Source organism: Rhincodon typus, chromosome 9 (assembly GCF_021869965.1).
Source record: "Rhincodon typus isolate 14 chromosome 9, sRhiTyp1.1, whole genome shotgun sequence".
Classification (NCBI taxonomy): Eukaryota; Metazoa; Chordata; class Chondrichthyes; order Orectolobiformes; family Rhincodontidae; genus Rhincodon; species Rhincodon typus.
Window position 1 is genome coordinate 58269875 of NC_063340.1, and position 15381 is coordinate 58285255.

Genomic DNA, 15381 nt, shown 5'->3' on the forward strand with positions numbered 1-15381 from the left:
TTTTTTATATGTTTATAGGAACTCTGATAGCCTAATTTCATGTTCCTCACGATTTTACTCTCTTGTTCTACTTTCCTCTGTTAATCAAGTTCTTGGTCTTCCTCTGAATTTTAAACAGCTCCCAGTCCTCAGTTGTCTTGCAACTTTACATGACTGCTCTTTGGATCTAATATTTTCCTTCAATTCATTTTGTTATCCATGGGTTGGCAAAATATTGCAGTACAATATGTGTTATTGATGTTGTAATCAGTGAGGCTTTCAGTGGTGCACGTCTGTGTGGAGAAGTCTTCTTACTTAACAACTCATGTCAGATTATTATATAGTGCTGCTAGCATTGTCAAGCTCTGCAATTTCTTACTATTGCTTACAAAGAAGATATTTGAAAGATATCCACTGCATGCACTAATGCCTCTGTTGTAGCATCAGAGAACCTCTGTACCTGCTCACTCCCATTTAGACAAGGTTCATCAACTTCATCCTAGGGGCCTGTAGCCAGACTACACCTCCTCTTTAAGGAACACTCTCTGCCTTTAGGTAAATTTACTTTTTTCAATATCTTTCCTCAATTGTACAGCCAGCAGGCAGTGCAATAAATGCTGACCATTAATACTCATCAAGAAACACTGAGCATTGCCTGTCTGCACATTAACTTGTGTGGGCAGGACACATTTTGGCACAATATTTTCATATCAGCCTTTTGTCATTATAGGTTCCTGGCCAAAAGACTTGTGCACAAAAGTTAAAACAAATTGAACAGTTTAACAACTTCACTTGTTGACCAATACCAACCTGAGATCCAAATCCAATTGGCTTTCAGGCTTGATTTTGCATGCTACTAGGAAGCTGTGATTGAACTTGTTTCATATTCTCTTGTTGCTACATAAAATGTCAGGAGGCATATTTCTGGCCAAAAGTGTGTACATGCTTCCTGTCCACCGTCACTGTGCCTTAGACCAGTTAGCATATTGAAAATAGCCTGTGTGGCCAAAATTATACATCAATAGCTCACGAATCATAGTTCAGGCATCACAACTTTCATTTTTAGTAAATAGTTAAAGGAGTCTCCAATTAGTTTCATACCATAGTCCAATTTTGCACAGATAATTTACATTGAATGTTTAAAAAGTAAAGCAAAGACAATAGGAGTGCATTAGTTTTGAAAGTATTGTTGCATTTCATAGAGTACAGTGATTAGAATTTTATTCATAACGTTAGAAGTTTTTCAAAAGTACTGCTGCTCTGATTTCATGGCATTTAAATATTTTCAAGTGTTTATGATAACAATTCATGATAGGAGTGAACTTAAAAGTGCAACCTTGTCTCTACACTGCATTGCACTAACTTAAATTATACCACTGGAGCTGACTCTCTCTCAGCTGTTCACAGCTGTACTTTAGCACTGTTGAAAACATGAAAAGATGTCTCTGATTCACAATTGATTCGACAGATTCTTCTTCTGTTCAATATGTGTCCTGCATGCTTCTAACAAAAATAAGGTTACATTTTAGAACAAGTTCCATTGGTTGTATATAACAAATCATGTGGATAATCTGTTTCCTGAGATACATAATTCTGTAGGAGGGTAAACATAGAAACTAGAAAATAGGAGCAAGTGTAGGCCATTCAGCCCTTTGAACCTGCTCCGCCATTCAATATGATCATGGCTGATCATCCAACTCAGTATCCTGTGCCAGCTTTCTCTCCATACCTTTTTGATCCCTTTAGCCTGAAGAACTGTGTCTTAAATCCTTCATGAAAACATTCAATGTTTTGGCCTCACTCGCTTTCTGTGACAGAGGATTCCAAAGGTTCTTAATTCAATTCAAAGTCTTAAAATCAATACAGTATTCCAACAACTTTTATAATTTGTAACACTTTAATCAACCGTTATTTTTTTCTCAACATGTATTTGATTTATATAAAATTTTGCAAGATTGAATTACAAGTAGAAAATGCAAAAATTGATAATGATCAAATGCAGAAAGGTTATTATTGAGTGAAATCTTCATCAAAATTTCCATTTAGTTAACTTGTATTTCTTTTTAGTAATTTTGTCTTCCTTGACCCTGCTGTTGCTTTCTTCTAGCTCAATAATACATGAGACTTGTACTACTTTGTCAAGCTGGTTTTCTTTTGTTCGTATTTAATGAAAATTGTTAATGTGGACTAGAACTCAGAAGGTTGTGCTTAGGTCTGCACACCATCTGTGGTAATTAATTTCCTTTGACACAGTTATTAGCTCAATTAAAATAAATTGGTTAATGACTACATCAAATTGTACAGAGAAAGGAATTTAACAAGAAAACCAGAAAGACAAAAGAAGTACATGGAAGAAATTATATATCCAGGAGTATATGTCCTCCGGCTTGTGCCGTTGTACTTCAAGCGGTCATACATGCATTTTAGAATACTTTGTTACCCAAGAATATATTTTTGTTTTACAGTGTTATGTTATACATTTTTGAGGGTATGATGTGATTGGCATAATTAGATTTAAGTTTGTTTGTTAAAGATTGCGATAATTAAATAATGTAACGGCACAAATGGAAAGTCTATTTGACATCTTTAAAATAAATATTGTTTTCTTTGTGAAAGGGACACCAGTGTGGTTCTTTGTGAAAATTGCTCCAATTCGAAATGAGCAAGATAAGGTGGTACTATTTCTTTGCACCTTCAGTGATATCACAGCGTTCAAACAACCCATTGAAGATGAGTCATCTAAAGGTAACTGTTCTGGCCTTTCTTTGCTTTGAATTATACTTAATTCAGTTTAACATCACATTAAAGTATACTCTGAAAATAAATAAATTCATGTCTGTATGTTCTATTGTTTATATTATTATGCTGTATGAGTAAAGATTATAGCAAACTATTTCAATAGGTAAATTACAGTAACTAAATTAGGAATCACTTTTAATGTTCTTGAAGAAAATGTTTAATTTAATGTGCTATCATAACATAACTGTGATATCTTTCCCTTAAATTGATAGAGGTTAGACATAGTTAAATTGATAAAGCAATGAAGGTTGGATTTTATGGCCTCTTGGTCTGTGTGTTTCTCGATGGAGGTGGTAAAATATATTGGGTGCTGAGCCCACTTCCTGCCCATTCCAGACTGGTTTTCATAATATGGGGTGTGTATAAGGCACCCACTAGGCTGTCTGCCCTTGGGCCTTAAGTGCCCAATAATTGGCAAGTGTCTCAGTCTGTCTCTACTGCCATAACATGACTATGTGGACATGATTGTGATGGCACATTTTGAAAGCGATCCTTCAAAGAGACAAGAATGGTTGGGTGCTTACCTCTACCCTGTATATCCGGAGCCTTTACCCAAAAGGTATCAATGCCCTTTCCGCCTGTCAATTCCCCCAGCCTGCTTTTTGAAACCTGGCCAGTTCTGATGCTTCACCCTCGTGTTTTACAAGTTGGGTGAAAAGGGCACCAATGAATCAGCAGTCTGCTTTACACCAAAATGGGTAAGATTTCTGATTCATTATCTCTCAATTTGCACTACATTCCCAAGATGAATTTCTATTCAACTACATCTTTGAAATATGGTAAGGAAGCCTTGTATTTATATTGCACCATTCATAACTATCAGACATCTCAAAACACTTTGTTGATAAGGAAGCACCTTTTTAAGCGTAGTTAGTTGTGAAATAAGAGATGAGGCAGCTAATTGCAAACAGCAAGTTCCCACAAACAACAATGCAATAATGAATAGATTATTGTGTGGCATCATCTTAAAATTAAAGTGACATTATTTAGCAGTAAAATTTCGAAGCATGTTTTCTCATAAAGGATGTGGGCTATAGAACCCCTTCCTCTCAGATACTGAGAATGTTGGGTCAATTATAATTTTCAAGACAGATTAGTAGACTTTTGATAAGTAAAAGTCTTGAGGGATATGGGCCAAAAGAAAATAAACTGCAAATTCAGCCATGAACCAATTAAATAACGGAACTAATTTAACACCGACTCCTGTACCTATGTTCTTCTGTGCCAGGAGCAAACATACATAAAGTTGCCCCAATGCAGAATAGGGAAACTGGCAGAATAAATCTAATAAAATGTGAAGTACTGCACAAAAGCTGAAAAATTGAACTAATTGTGAAGTTAAAAACATCCAGGCAGATTTATAAAGTAAAACTTGAATGTCCAAAAGCACTTTTGGTTATGTAAACTGCTTTAATATATCATCTCAGTTATCAGTCTCGTATAGCAGAGCATTAACCAACACAACAAATAAAAGGGCAAACTGTGTGGTCAATACAGTAGAGCACAATTAAAGTTATTTATGTTTAGAACATGCAAACCTCAAGGCCAGTTGCATTTTGCAGAGTTTGACATCTGTTTATTTAAAACATCTTGGAGAATGCTGAATTCCCAATTAAACCACAGCTCATCAAATCCAAATGAAATTAACTATTTATCTCACTTATAACTTGGCTAATTTTTAATCTTTCATTTGATATGATCTCCGATTAGACTAAGTTTATTTTTTCAAAAATACAATAAATCAGGTCATTGAGTTATCAAGGTTTATAGCATGGAAACAGGTCCTTTGGCTCAACTTGTCCATGCCGTCCAGTTTTCACAATTAATCTAATCTCATGTGCTGCATTTGGTCCACATTCTGCCATGTCTATCCTATTCACGTACCTGTTCAAATGTTTCTTAAATGGTACAATTGTACTCGGCCTCCACCACTGCCTTTGGCGGCCCGTTCCAGACACTCACCATCCTCTTTGTGAAAAGGTTGCCCCTTTAGACCCTTTTGTATCTCTCCCCTCTCACCCTAAACCTATGCCCTCTACTTTTAGACACCCCTACCATGGGGAAAAAACTGTTGGCTATCCACCTTATCTATGCCTGTCATGATTTTATAGACCTCTTTAAGGTCACTCCTCAGTCACCTAAGCTCCAGGGAAATAAGTCCGAACCTCATCTGATAATTAAAACCTTCCAGTCCAGGTAGCATCCTAGTAAATCTTTTCTGCACTCATTTTATAATACCCTTCCTATAGTAGGGCAACCACAACTGCATGTGGTACTCCAAATGTGGGCTTCCCAACATCTAGTGCAGCAGCGACAATATGTCCCAACTCCTATACTCAATGCTCTGACCGATGAAAGCAAGCATGCCAAAAGCCTTCTTCACCACCCTGTATACCTGTGACTCCACTTTCAAGGAGCTATGAACCTGTACCCTGAGATCTCTTTGTCTATAACACTCCCAAGTGCCCTACCATTGACTGTGTAAGTTCTGCCCTGGTTTGACCCACCAGGTTTTTACTGAAAGAATAAATCCACAAGGTTCACAGTTTCAAAAAAAAACTTTTAGTCACAGAAATCAAAGAACATTTCAATATTAACAACTACACTCATTCTAACTAGTCAGTTCCTCCTTATAAACTCTACTAGGTCCATCCTTGAAAATTTCCAATAGATTTGTTCAGCATGATTTCCTTGTCATGAATCCATGCTGATCAGTCTGATCCTGTCACTGTGTTTAAAGCTTTGATATTGGACAGCAGCATTTTCCCCACTGTCAATAGGTTAACCGGTTCAAAATTGCCTGTTTTCTCTCTACCTCCTTTTTGAAATAGCAGGGGCACCCATTGGTTCTCCCCAGTCCATTGGAACTGTTCCAGAGTCTGTAGAATCTTGAAAGATGACCACCAATGCATCCCATATTTCTAGGGCCACTTCCTTAAGTACTCTGGGATGTAAATTATTGAGTGCTGGGGATTTATCGACCTTTAATCCCAACAATTTCCCCAACACCAATTCCCTGCTAATTCTGAATTCTTTCCGTTTCTCTCCTTAACTAGACCTTGTGTTCCCCAACATTTTTGGGACTTTATTTGTGTCCTTCTTTTTGAACATGGAATCGAAATATGTATTTAATTAGTCTGCCATCTCTTTACTCCCCATTTATAACTTCCCCTGTTTCTGATTGTAAGGGACATTCAATGAACTTCTTCTCTTCACATACCAATAGAAGCTTTACAATCAGTTTATATGTTCCCTGCAAGCTTACACATGTACTTTATATGCCCCCTCTTAACCAATCCTTTTGCCCTCCTTTGCTGAAATATGAACTGCTCCCAATGGTCAGGTCCACTGCTCTTTATGGCCAATTATTATGGCCCTTCCTCTGATCTAATGCTGTCCCTGATTTTCCCTTGTTAGCCATGGCCTGGCTGTCTTTCCTCCTTTACTTTTGTTCCAGATAGGAATGGACAATTGTTGCAGTTCCTCTATGCACGCTTTAAATGTTTGCCATTGTGTTTCCACCTCATTCCTTAAAATAACGATCCCCAATTTATCATGGTCCACTGGTGCCTCATACCTTCATAGTTTAGTGTAGTTAGAACTTAGTCTGAGAATCTGTCACTCTTTCAGCTTACCGAAGAATTCAATCATATTATGGTCACTGTTCTCCAATGAGCTTTGCACAGCCGGATTGCCAATTATTCCTTTCTCATTATACATTGATCAGTCAAGGATGGTCTGTCCTCTAGTTAGTTATTTGCCATATTGATCTAGAAAATCATCCAGGAATTCCTACTATATCATATTGTTACTGATTTGATTGGCCCAATTTATATGCAGATTAAATTTGCCCATAACTACAGCTGTACCATTATTGCCTGAAGTTCTAATTTCCTGTTTAATGTATTTCCCAACATTACCACTGTCAAGGGGTCTATGTACAATCCCCATTATCTTTTTATGCCCTCTGGTGTTTCTTACTTGTACCCATACAGAGTCCACTTCACCAGAGTTAATTTCTTTCCTTGCTATTGGGTTTGTTTCCTCTTTAGGCAGTAATGCTAACTATTCTTTTTCCTCTTTGCCTGTTCTTCCTAAAAAAACTGAGTACACCTGGATATTTATTTCCCATCCTGCAGCCATGTCTCCATAATTCCAACTATATCATATCCATATGTATCTATTTGTATGATTCATCCACTATAATTATTGTGAATGCTCCGGGCACTAAGACACAAGGCATAGGTCTTGTCTTTTTAACATTTTTTAGTCCTGTTCCCATTATTTAGCACTTTGGCTTGAATTCTCTGCCTGCCACTTATTTCCAATTCTAAAACTAGTTCTGGAAGTCATCATTACAAAGAAACCTAGTTATAGAGGTATACAGCTCGGAAAAAGACACTTTGGTCCAAATTGTCCATGCCGACTAGTTTTTCTAAACTGAACTAATCCCCTTTGCCAGTGTTTGGCCCATATCCCTCTTGGCTTTTCCTATTCGTGTAACTGTCCAAATGTCTTTTAAGTGTTGTAGTTGTACTCACCTCTGCCACTTCCTCTGGCAGTTGATTCCATATAAACACCACCCTCTATGTGAAAAAGTTTCCCCTTAGGTCCCTTCTAAGTCTTTCCCCTCTCACCTTAAACCTAGGCCCTGTAGCTTTGGACTCATCTACCTGGGGAAAAGACTTTGATATTCATCTTATCTATGCCCCTCATGATTTTATAAACCCCTCAGCCTCCTATGCTCCAGGGGAAAATGTCCCATCCTAGCCAGCCTCTCCTTCTAACTCAAACCTTCCAGTCTCAGTAACATCCTTGTCAATCTTTTCTGCACCCTTTCCAGTTTAATAACATCCTTCCTATAACAAGGCAACCAGAATTGTATGAAGTACTCCAAATGTGACCTCACCAATATTTTGAACATGACACCCTAACTCCTATACCCAATGCTCTGACCAATGAAGGCAAATGTGCCAAACCATCACTCCAACATAAAATATAAGGCTTTTTTCTAAGTAACATGGGCCATCATATGATCAGCATCACAAAAACAAATTGGTCATTTTTGCGTTGTTTTTTGTAGAAATTTGCTGTTTTCAAATTGGCTGCTATTATTTCTGACAACGGTAGAAGCTACCCACTTCAAAACAGCGTCATTGGCAGCACATGCTTTGCATGTCATGACGTCATTAAATGGTGCAGCAGCAGTGGGCTGGGCCCATAATCCAGAAGTTGGTGTATCAAAGATGCCTTCTGCTATCTCAGAATTTCATTGTGGGCTCCCTTGTGGTGCACTGGTGGTGTCCCTACCCCTGGACCAAGAGCCCAGGTTCAAGCCCCACCTGCTCCAGAGGTGTGTAATAACGTCCCTGCACGGGTTCATTAGAAAAATAGCTTAAATTAAGACTATATTTTATTTTAATTAAGTTGTCTTTTTAACACTTTCAAACTTGGTTACAATAATCTTTCGAAAGAAAAGAAAAAGTATTGAAAAATGCCAGGACACAATTAGTAATTTTTGGAAACAAAAACAGCAATTTCTAGCAAAGCTCAGCAGTTCTGTCCGCGTTTGAAAATAAATCAGAGTTAACGTTTCAGGTCCGGTGACCCTTCCTCAGATGGTAGCTAGGAAAATGTTGGTTTTTATGCAGAAGATAGGGTGGGGATAGAGTCCAAAGAGAGAGAAGAACAGTTGGACAGACAACGGAGTGGATAACAATCTGGCTAGGAGGTTGAATAGCTGCTAATGGGGACTGTTAGTGGATAACAACAGGTAGTGTGTAATAGCAAACTGTGTGATAACAAGCCCTGGTGTGTGGGGGTGCAGGCTAGTTATTGAACTTGATATTGAATCCAGAAAGCTGCAAGGTCCCCAAGCAGAAATAAGTTGTTATTCTTCCAGTTTATGCTGAGCTTTGCTGCAGTACTGCAGCAAGCCTGAGACAGATGTTGGCAGGGAACAGGATGGTGTGTTGAAGTGGCAAGCAACTGGAAGCTCAGGGTCTTTTTAGTGGGCAGAACATAGGTCTTCTGTGAAGTGGTCACCCAGTCTGTGCTGCATTTCCCCAATGTAGAGGAGACCACATTTTGAGCAGCAAATACAGTAGACTAGATTGTGTGAAGCGCAGGTAAAGCACTGCTTCACCTGGAAGGTATGTTTGGACCCTTGGATACTGGGGAGGAAGGAGGTAAATGGGCAGACGTTTCACCTTTCCCGATTGCAGAGGAAGGTGCCGTGGGACTGTTGGGGGGCGGTGGGTGGGGTGTGTTGGGGGTGAAGGAAGAGGGTGTCCTGGAGGGAACGGTCCCTGCGGAAGACAGACAGGGGAGGGGAGGGGAATATGTGTCTGGTGGTGGCATCTTGCTGGAGGTGGCAGAAATGGTGTCTGATGATCTTCTGGATGTGGATGCTGGTGGGATGGTAGGTAAGAACAAGGGGAACCCTATCGCTGTTGTGGGAGGGAAGAGAGGGGGTGAGGGTCGAAGTGAGGGAGATCGGTCAGAGCCAGTTAAAGGCCCTAAAGGACCCTCTTTCTGTTTTCATTTAGTAATTTTTGAATGTTTTTTGCATAATTTCATCATTTAGTGTTGAGTCTATAGTGGTTAAAATACCATCAAAGTATTATCTATTTCTGATTGCAGGAATAATAGAAACAATTGACTTCTGTGTGATAAACTGGATTTATTTTCCCAAATGCTGCTTTCTTTGTTCCATTTTTTTCTAGTGTTTTTAAGCAGGCTGGCAAATACAATTGGATATCTTGATACCTGAAGAGTAAAGGAGAGATTTTTTTTTGGATAATACAAGTTTTTAAACTGTGTGATTTATTTGTAGGCTGGGGTAAATTTGCCCGTCTGACAAGAGCCCTTACAAGCAGCAGAGGTGTTCTACAGCAGCTTGCTCCTACTGTACATAAGGGAGAAAGTGTTCATAAGCATTCACGGCTGGCTGAGGTAAGAATATGACACAATTAAGATGCGCAATTGAGTCAAAGAAGTCAGTGGGCTCACATATGTAAATGAAGAAATGCTGCTGTTCTTGGCACTCAGGATTACTGGAGACCTGGTATCTGCTGAGCACCAGGCAGAAGACATGCCCCCACTCTCCACCATAAATGACTTGCTCAATCTGCAGAGACAGGCACAGAAAATCAGGATGGTGTGCCAGAGGCATTCAGTAGGTTGGAGTAAAGTGTAGCAGAGTCTTCTAAGGTCCTCACTGCTGGAGGTGACTCCGCCAAGCTAGCACCAGGCCTTCTCCATGGAAACGGTGACAGCAGTAACTGCCGGGTATGCGTTCACACCTGCACACCATCACTTTAACTATAGGTGCTGAGCATCAATAGTGAAGCAAGAGGGAGTGAAGGATCATGGCCTGATTCCAGGTGCCCCTTCTCAGGATGAGAAGCTTTTTCATACATCCCTAGGACGTAAGAAATTGCTGTTGCCAAGCATTGTTCATCTCGCACAAGTAACCGACTAGATTCATAGAATCCCTCCAGTGCAGAAAGAGGCCATTCTGCCCATTGAGTCTGCATTCGCACACTGAAGAGCATTCCAACCTGACCCAGCCCTATACTATATCCCTATAATCCTGAATTTACCATGGTTTATCTGCCTAGCCTACACATCCCTGGACACTACAGAGCCATTTAGCACGGCCAATCCACCTAACTTGCATTTCTTTGGACTGTGAGAGGAAACCAGTGCACTTGGTGGAATCTCATGCAGATACGGGGAGAATGTGCAAACGCCATACAGATGGTCACCTAAGGCTGGAATCGAACCCAGGTCCCTGGCGCTGTGACACAGCAGTGCTACCCACTGAGCTGCTGCCCTCTTTGATGGGTCACAGCCAGTGAGCCATTGCATTGACTGTAACTGACCCTCTGGACTGTAATTGAAGCAGCCCTATATGGGCTCCCCCTGTCAACTGACTGTGGTCCCGTTTCACCCCACAAAGCACTCAATCTTTTGACTTTTGCTGATCACCATTCACTTCAAACATGTGCAGAATGTTCACTGTGTACACTGCTGGTTGATGCTGCAGCCCTGATATTGGTGCAGCATCTGGCTACTTCTTCTCTGACTGATACAATTATTCCTCAGTGCTTCCCACTGCCACAAGCTGCCCGCCATCCGTCTGTGCTGAAAAGCAAGTTAAACCCCAGAGACTGTCTGCCTGTAAGTAAGTGCTAAAGACATTGTGTGTTAAGAATTATCCTAAGACCCGCAACTGAAAAATCTCCTGTGTAGATACATGAGATACCTGGCCGTCCTGGAGTGTAAAGCAACCTGGCCGATGTAAGTAAGTCCTAGTTTCCCCTCAACTCCTAAGTAGATGTCTGAAGCCCTGAAATGGTGGCTCATTGGTTGAAGTGCAGGCCTGATGATGTTGTGATGCTGGTCCCTTAGTGATGCCAAACTGTTGATGAAGGGCTGGAGAGGATTGCAGCTATTGACCATGCAGGGTTCTTGTGAAGGAGAAGCAGTTCCATGCAAAGAGAATTTGGATGTTTGGTACAGTGGATGTATACCCACCCTGTATTACTTGTCGAGTTTCTTGATGGAGGAGAGGAAAATTGGAAATGTGATGTTAATTCGGTGACCTAGGATGTTGATGAAGTGCAAATGCGTACCTTGTTGTCACTCAAGGGTGAGATTCTGAACTTGCTATCTAAGGTTTGAGGACTAAATCCGGCAATTTCTTCTTTTCCAATTAAGTCATTTTGCTTTCCATTAATTGTGTCATAGATGCTTGGAGGGGAGCATCTCTGTTCAATGACCAGGACACCAGAGAATTTCCTTGTTATGCTTCAAAACAGTGCCATGGGATCTGTTACATGGCCTGAAAGGGCTAATGGGGCGTTGTTTTAACAACCCTTCCAGATGATGGTACTTCAGTCAGTGCAGTGCTCCCTCAGCGATACGCTGCAGTGGCCCCCCAGATTTTCTGCAAAAGTCTTAAGTGGAGCTTGAATTCACAATCTCTGACTCTCAAACTGAGTTAAAAATGGAAGTTCTAAGTGTAAACCAATTGCAAAGAAATGAAGAGAGATAACAATGTGTAGAGCTGGATGAACACAGCAGGCCAAGCAGCATCAGAGGAGCAGGAAAGCTGACGTTTCTGATGCTGCTTGGCCTGCTGTATTCATCCAGCTCTACACCTTGTTATCTCAGATTCTCCAGCATCGGCAGTTCCTACTATCTCTGCAAAGAAATGAATATTCAATAGACTGACCTGAGTGTCTTACGGTTTTATCCAAAGAGGTGCTTAAGTCCCACCTCCCACAGAGGTGTGTTGTTACAGGTTGATTAAAATCACTGGATCCATTTGAAATGCACACTTTTTTGTTTTTTTGCTCAAAGTATGAAGTATTCATCAAATTATTCATCATTATAATTTTTATATATAATGTTACATCCTTGGCTTTGCCCATACTTTTGGTTGTGAAATTTGATGATCAGCTAAAGGTCACTTTTTAGCAGCAAGGTATTGAAATGCAATTAGGAGCAGATTACCTGTCATTTTTTTTGTTCTGTTTAAAGCTGTGTGCAAAACTGACTGACATGTTTGCCCATATAACAATCATTATATGTGAAGTTCTTTCTATTTTGCACTTTAGACAATCAATAAATGTTAAAGTACTTAATATAAACTTAGTTAATTAAATAATATAAAGGTATTATTAATGCGTAACAATTATGTTTATACAATATTGTATTTCTCAATTTTGGTCTTCTGCCAACTCTTTGTAATCAATAGTTAAAATAGAATCAAATTCTCCTTTAGCAAATAGGATAGTGTCAATCCTATAGGACATATACTATGTGAATCCTGCAGTGACGATTGTGAGAGAACTGAAATGACAGCTATCCACCCATGTGCAAAGAAACTGAATAATACAAATTTTATTGACCATTAATTGTAGAACACTTAATGCTGTACGTAATGTACATTTTGCTATGTGTACTATTTAAGTGAAAGAGAACAATTTCACAAAAATAGAAAAGGCTGGGTGTTTGACATCTGCTGTTATTAAATACTCATCAAGTGATATTTGGTCCTTTTGACTTACTGATATGATTCTGAGGTAATGCTTGTAATTGGTTTCCATGGTAAAAATCCTGCTAAGACTTCAAAACTGACATCCTCTTCACATTCTAAGTGCTTTGAAGTCTCAGTTGTGATGCTGGGGTTAGCAATTACCAGCTATCTGAACTGAATCAGCATGTACCTTTGTCCTCAAGATGAGTTGTTGCAATGTGAACTATGCTTCCACTGAAAGGAATTTTTCTCTTTTACATTTCCAATTTAAAGTGCTCTAATAGCCATGAATTATTGAAGACTTAATGCCCCTAGCATCCCTTATATGCTTGTGTAGTATTAACTTAAAGCATTTCTATCTTCTTAATGAGGTGTAGACCTCGTGGCAAGATTAGCCACAAGCAAGACAGGATAGGAATGAGAAGAATGATTATTATTTGTTCCTCATGTGTTTGTAACATGTGTGTCTTAATGCTGAGAATTGTCGCCAGCATCTCAGCTATGAAATAGGAACTCTTTCTCAAGTTCACCGCCAAGTTGTTCAATTGAGGCTATTGTGTAGGCTTAAATGGGAGGGATTGCTGTAACCACCAGCAAATGCGAAACCATTTGAGGGCATGATTGTGGGGCATTAATGTTGAAGTAATCTCTCACCTGAGTGCCATCAATGCAGCAATTTATCTGTAGTGTAGAGAACATTTTTATTAGTAAACATTGACACCTCTATAACTAACAAGGTGTAGTCTATACAACAAGAATCCTGACCCCAATGAATTTGGCTGTGGAGATGTGTCAGTTGTTTAATTGTCCACTACCATCATGATTGGACTACTGTGGCAGGACTACAGAACTTAGATCTGATCTGTTGCTTGTGGGATTGCTTGGACCTGTCTACTTCATGCTGCTTTGTTTGGTATGCAAGTAGTCCTGTCTTGTAACTTCACCAGGTTGACATCTCATTTTCAGGTATGCTTGCTGCTGCTCCCTGTATTCCCTCCTGCAGCCTTCACTGAACTAGGGCTGGCCCCTCAAACTTGATTATAATGGTAGAGTGAAATTATGCCAGGCTGTGAGGTGACACATTGTGGTTTAATGCTGCTGATGGTCCACAGCGCATCATGGATGCACAGTTTTAGGTGCAAAATCTATCTTAATGTATCACACAACAGAACGGTGGCCTTTCTCAATGGAAAGATAGGACTTTGTCTCCATAAGGACTGTGCAGTGGTCACTCCTATCAATACTGTACATTCTATGCACTTACCACCCAGTGCTTCTTCTAGTTGGTGTTCAGCATGGTGAAGTACCGATTCATCCACGGGAGTTGCGGAGTGGGGGATGGGAGTCGGGTGGTGGAGTGGCCACAGTAGGTGTTGATCAGAAAAAGGTTTCCTTGCCCATGTTTGAGTTGATACCATGGGGCTTCATGCTTTTTGGAGTCAATGTTGAGTATTTCCAGGATAACTGACTCTGTACCACTGTGCTACCCCCTCTGGTTGGTCTATCCTACAGTTCAGACAGGACATACACATGGATAGTGGTATCTGGGACAGGATATTGCTTGGCTAGTCATATGTGGTAGTGCTCCCAATTTTGGCATAGGATTTTGCAGGTCTGGGTTTGCCATTGTTATTTCCAGTGCCAAGGTTACTGCTGGGTGGTCTGTCGAATTTCAGTCCTTTTTCTTTGACTTCATAGCAGTTTAATACAACTGAGTTGTTTGTTAGTCCTTACCAGAAGGCAGTTGAGTCAAGAGTTGGATGTAGGCTAGACCAGGTAAGGACAGCATTTTCCCTTCCCTAAGGACATTATTGAGCTTGATGGGTTTTACTACAATTGGCAATGGTTTCATGATCACTATTAGACTAGCTTCTATTTAAATTTGGTTTATTTATTGAATTTAAATTTCACCTGCTATAGTGCATTTCAACCACCTGCCTCAGAGCATTAAGCTGGATCTCTGGATTAGTCGAGTAAAATTACCACTACAAGTTGCAACTTGTTGAATGGGGTATGACTCGGGACCTTTAATGACCTTCTATGTTCAAAGTTGCTGCTGAATAGCCTCATTGTTCCTGAAAAACATATAGGTTACACTCTCCATCATGATAAAAAGAGACTTTCTAAGAATGTTGATAATTAAGCTTCATCGTCTTGTATGTATGAGCCAATCATTTACTTCACTTTGTAAAGTTTAATCAAAAATGTAAACTAAGTGGACTTAACAACAGGGTTCACTGTCTGTGAGAATACTTCCATGTAATTATCTGTTTACTGTGCTTGATGACATCATTATTGCTGGGTACCTGGTGATCGCTTGACTTGGTGCCAGATTTGAAGTAACATCGAGAAAGAGGAAATCAATTGCAACTAATTCTACTCCCTCAGTGTCCAGTTAGATTGTGATCATTGGAAGATGATCTTCTATGTCTGTGCTACATTTCCTGGTAATTGCTATGATTCATTCATTCTTGGGGAATTGTGTATCCTCCAAGTTTTCCATTCTCCACATAGCTTCAGCAGTTGACTCCTAAGAGACAAGGTCTTCTGAAGAA

General features: G+C 39.9%; 1 protein-coding gene across 1 annotated transcript in view; it reads left to right on the forward strand.

Moving 5' to 3' along the window:
* kcnh1a (potassium voltage-gated channel, subfamily H (eag-related), member 1a) overlaps window positions 1-15381 on the forward strand; it is a 229257-nt gene that overhangs the window by 36111 nt on the left and 177765 nt on the right. Inside the window, exons 4-5 of the mRNA XM_048601104.1 lie at window positions 2596-2724; window positions 9614-9732. Of these exons, the coding sequence (XP_048457061.1) occupies window positions 2596-2724; window positions 9614-9732 (248 nt within the window). The remainder of the gene's footprint in view (window positions 1-2595; window positions 2725-9613; window positions 9733-15381) is intronic.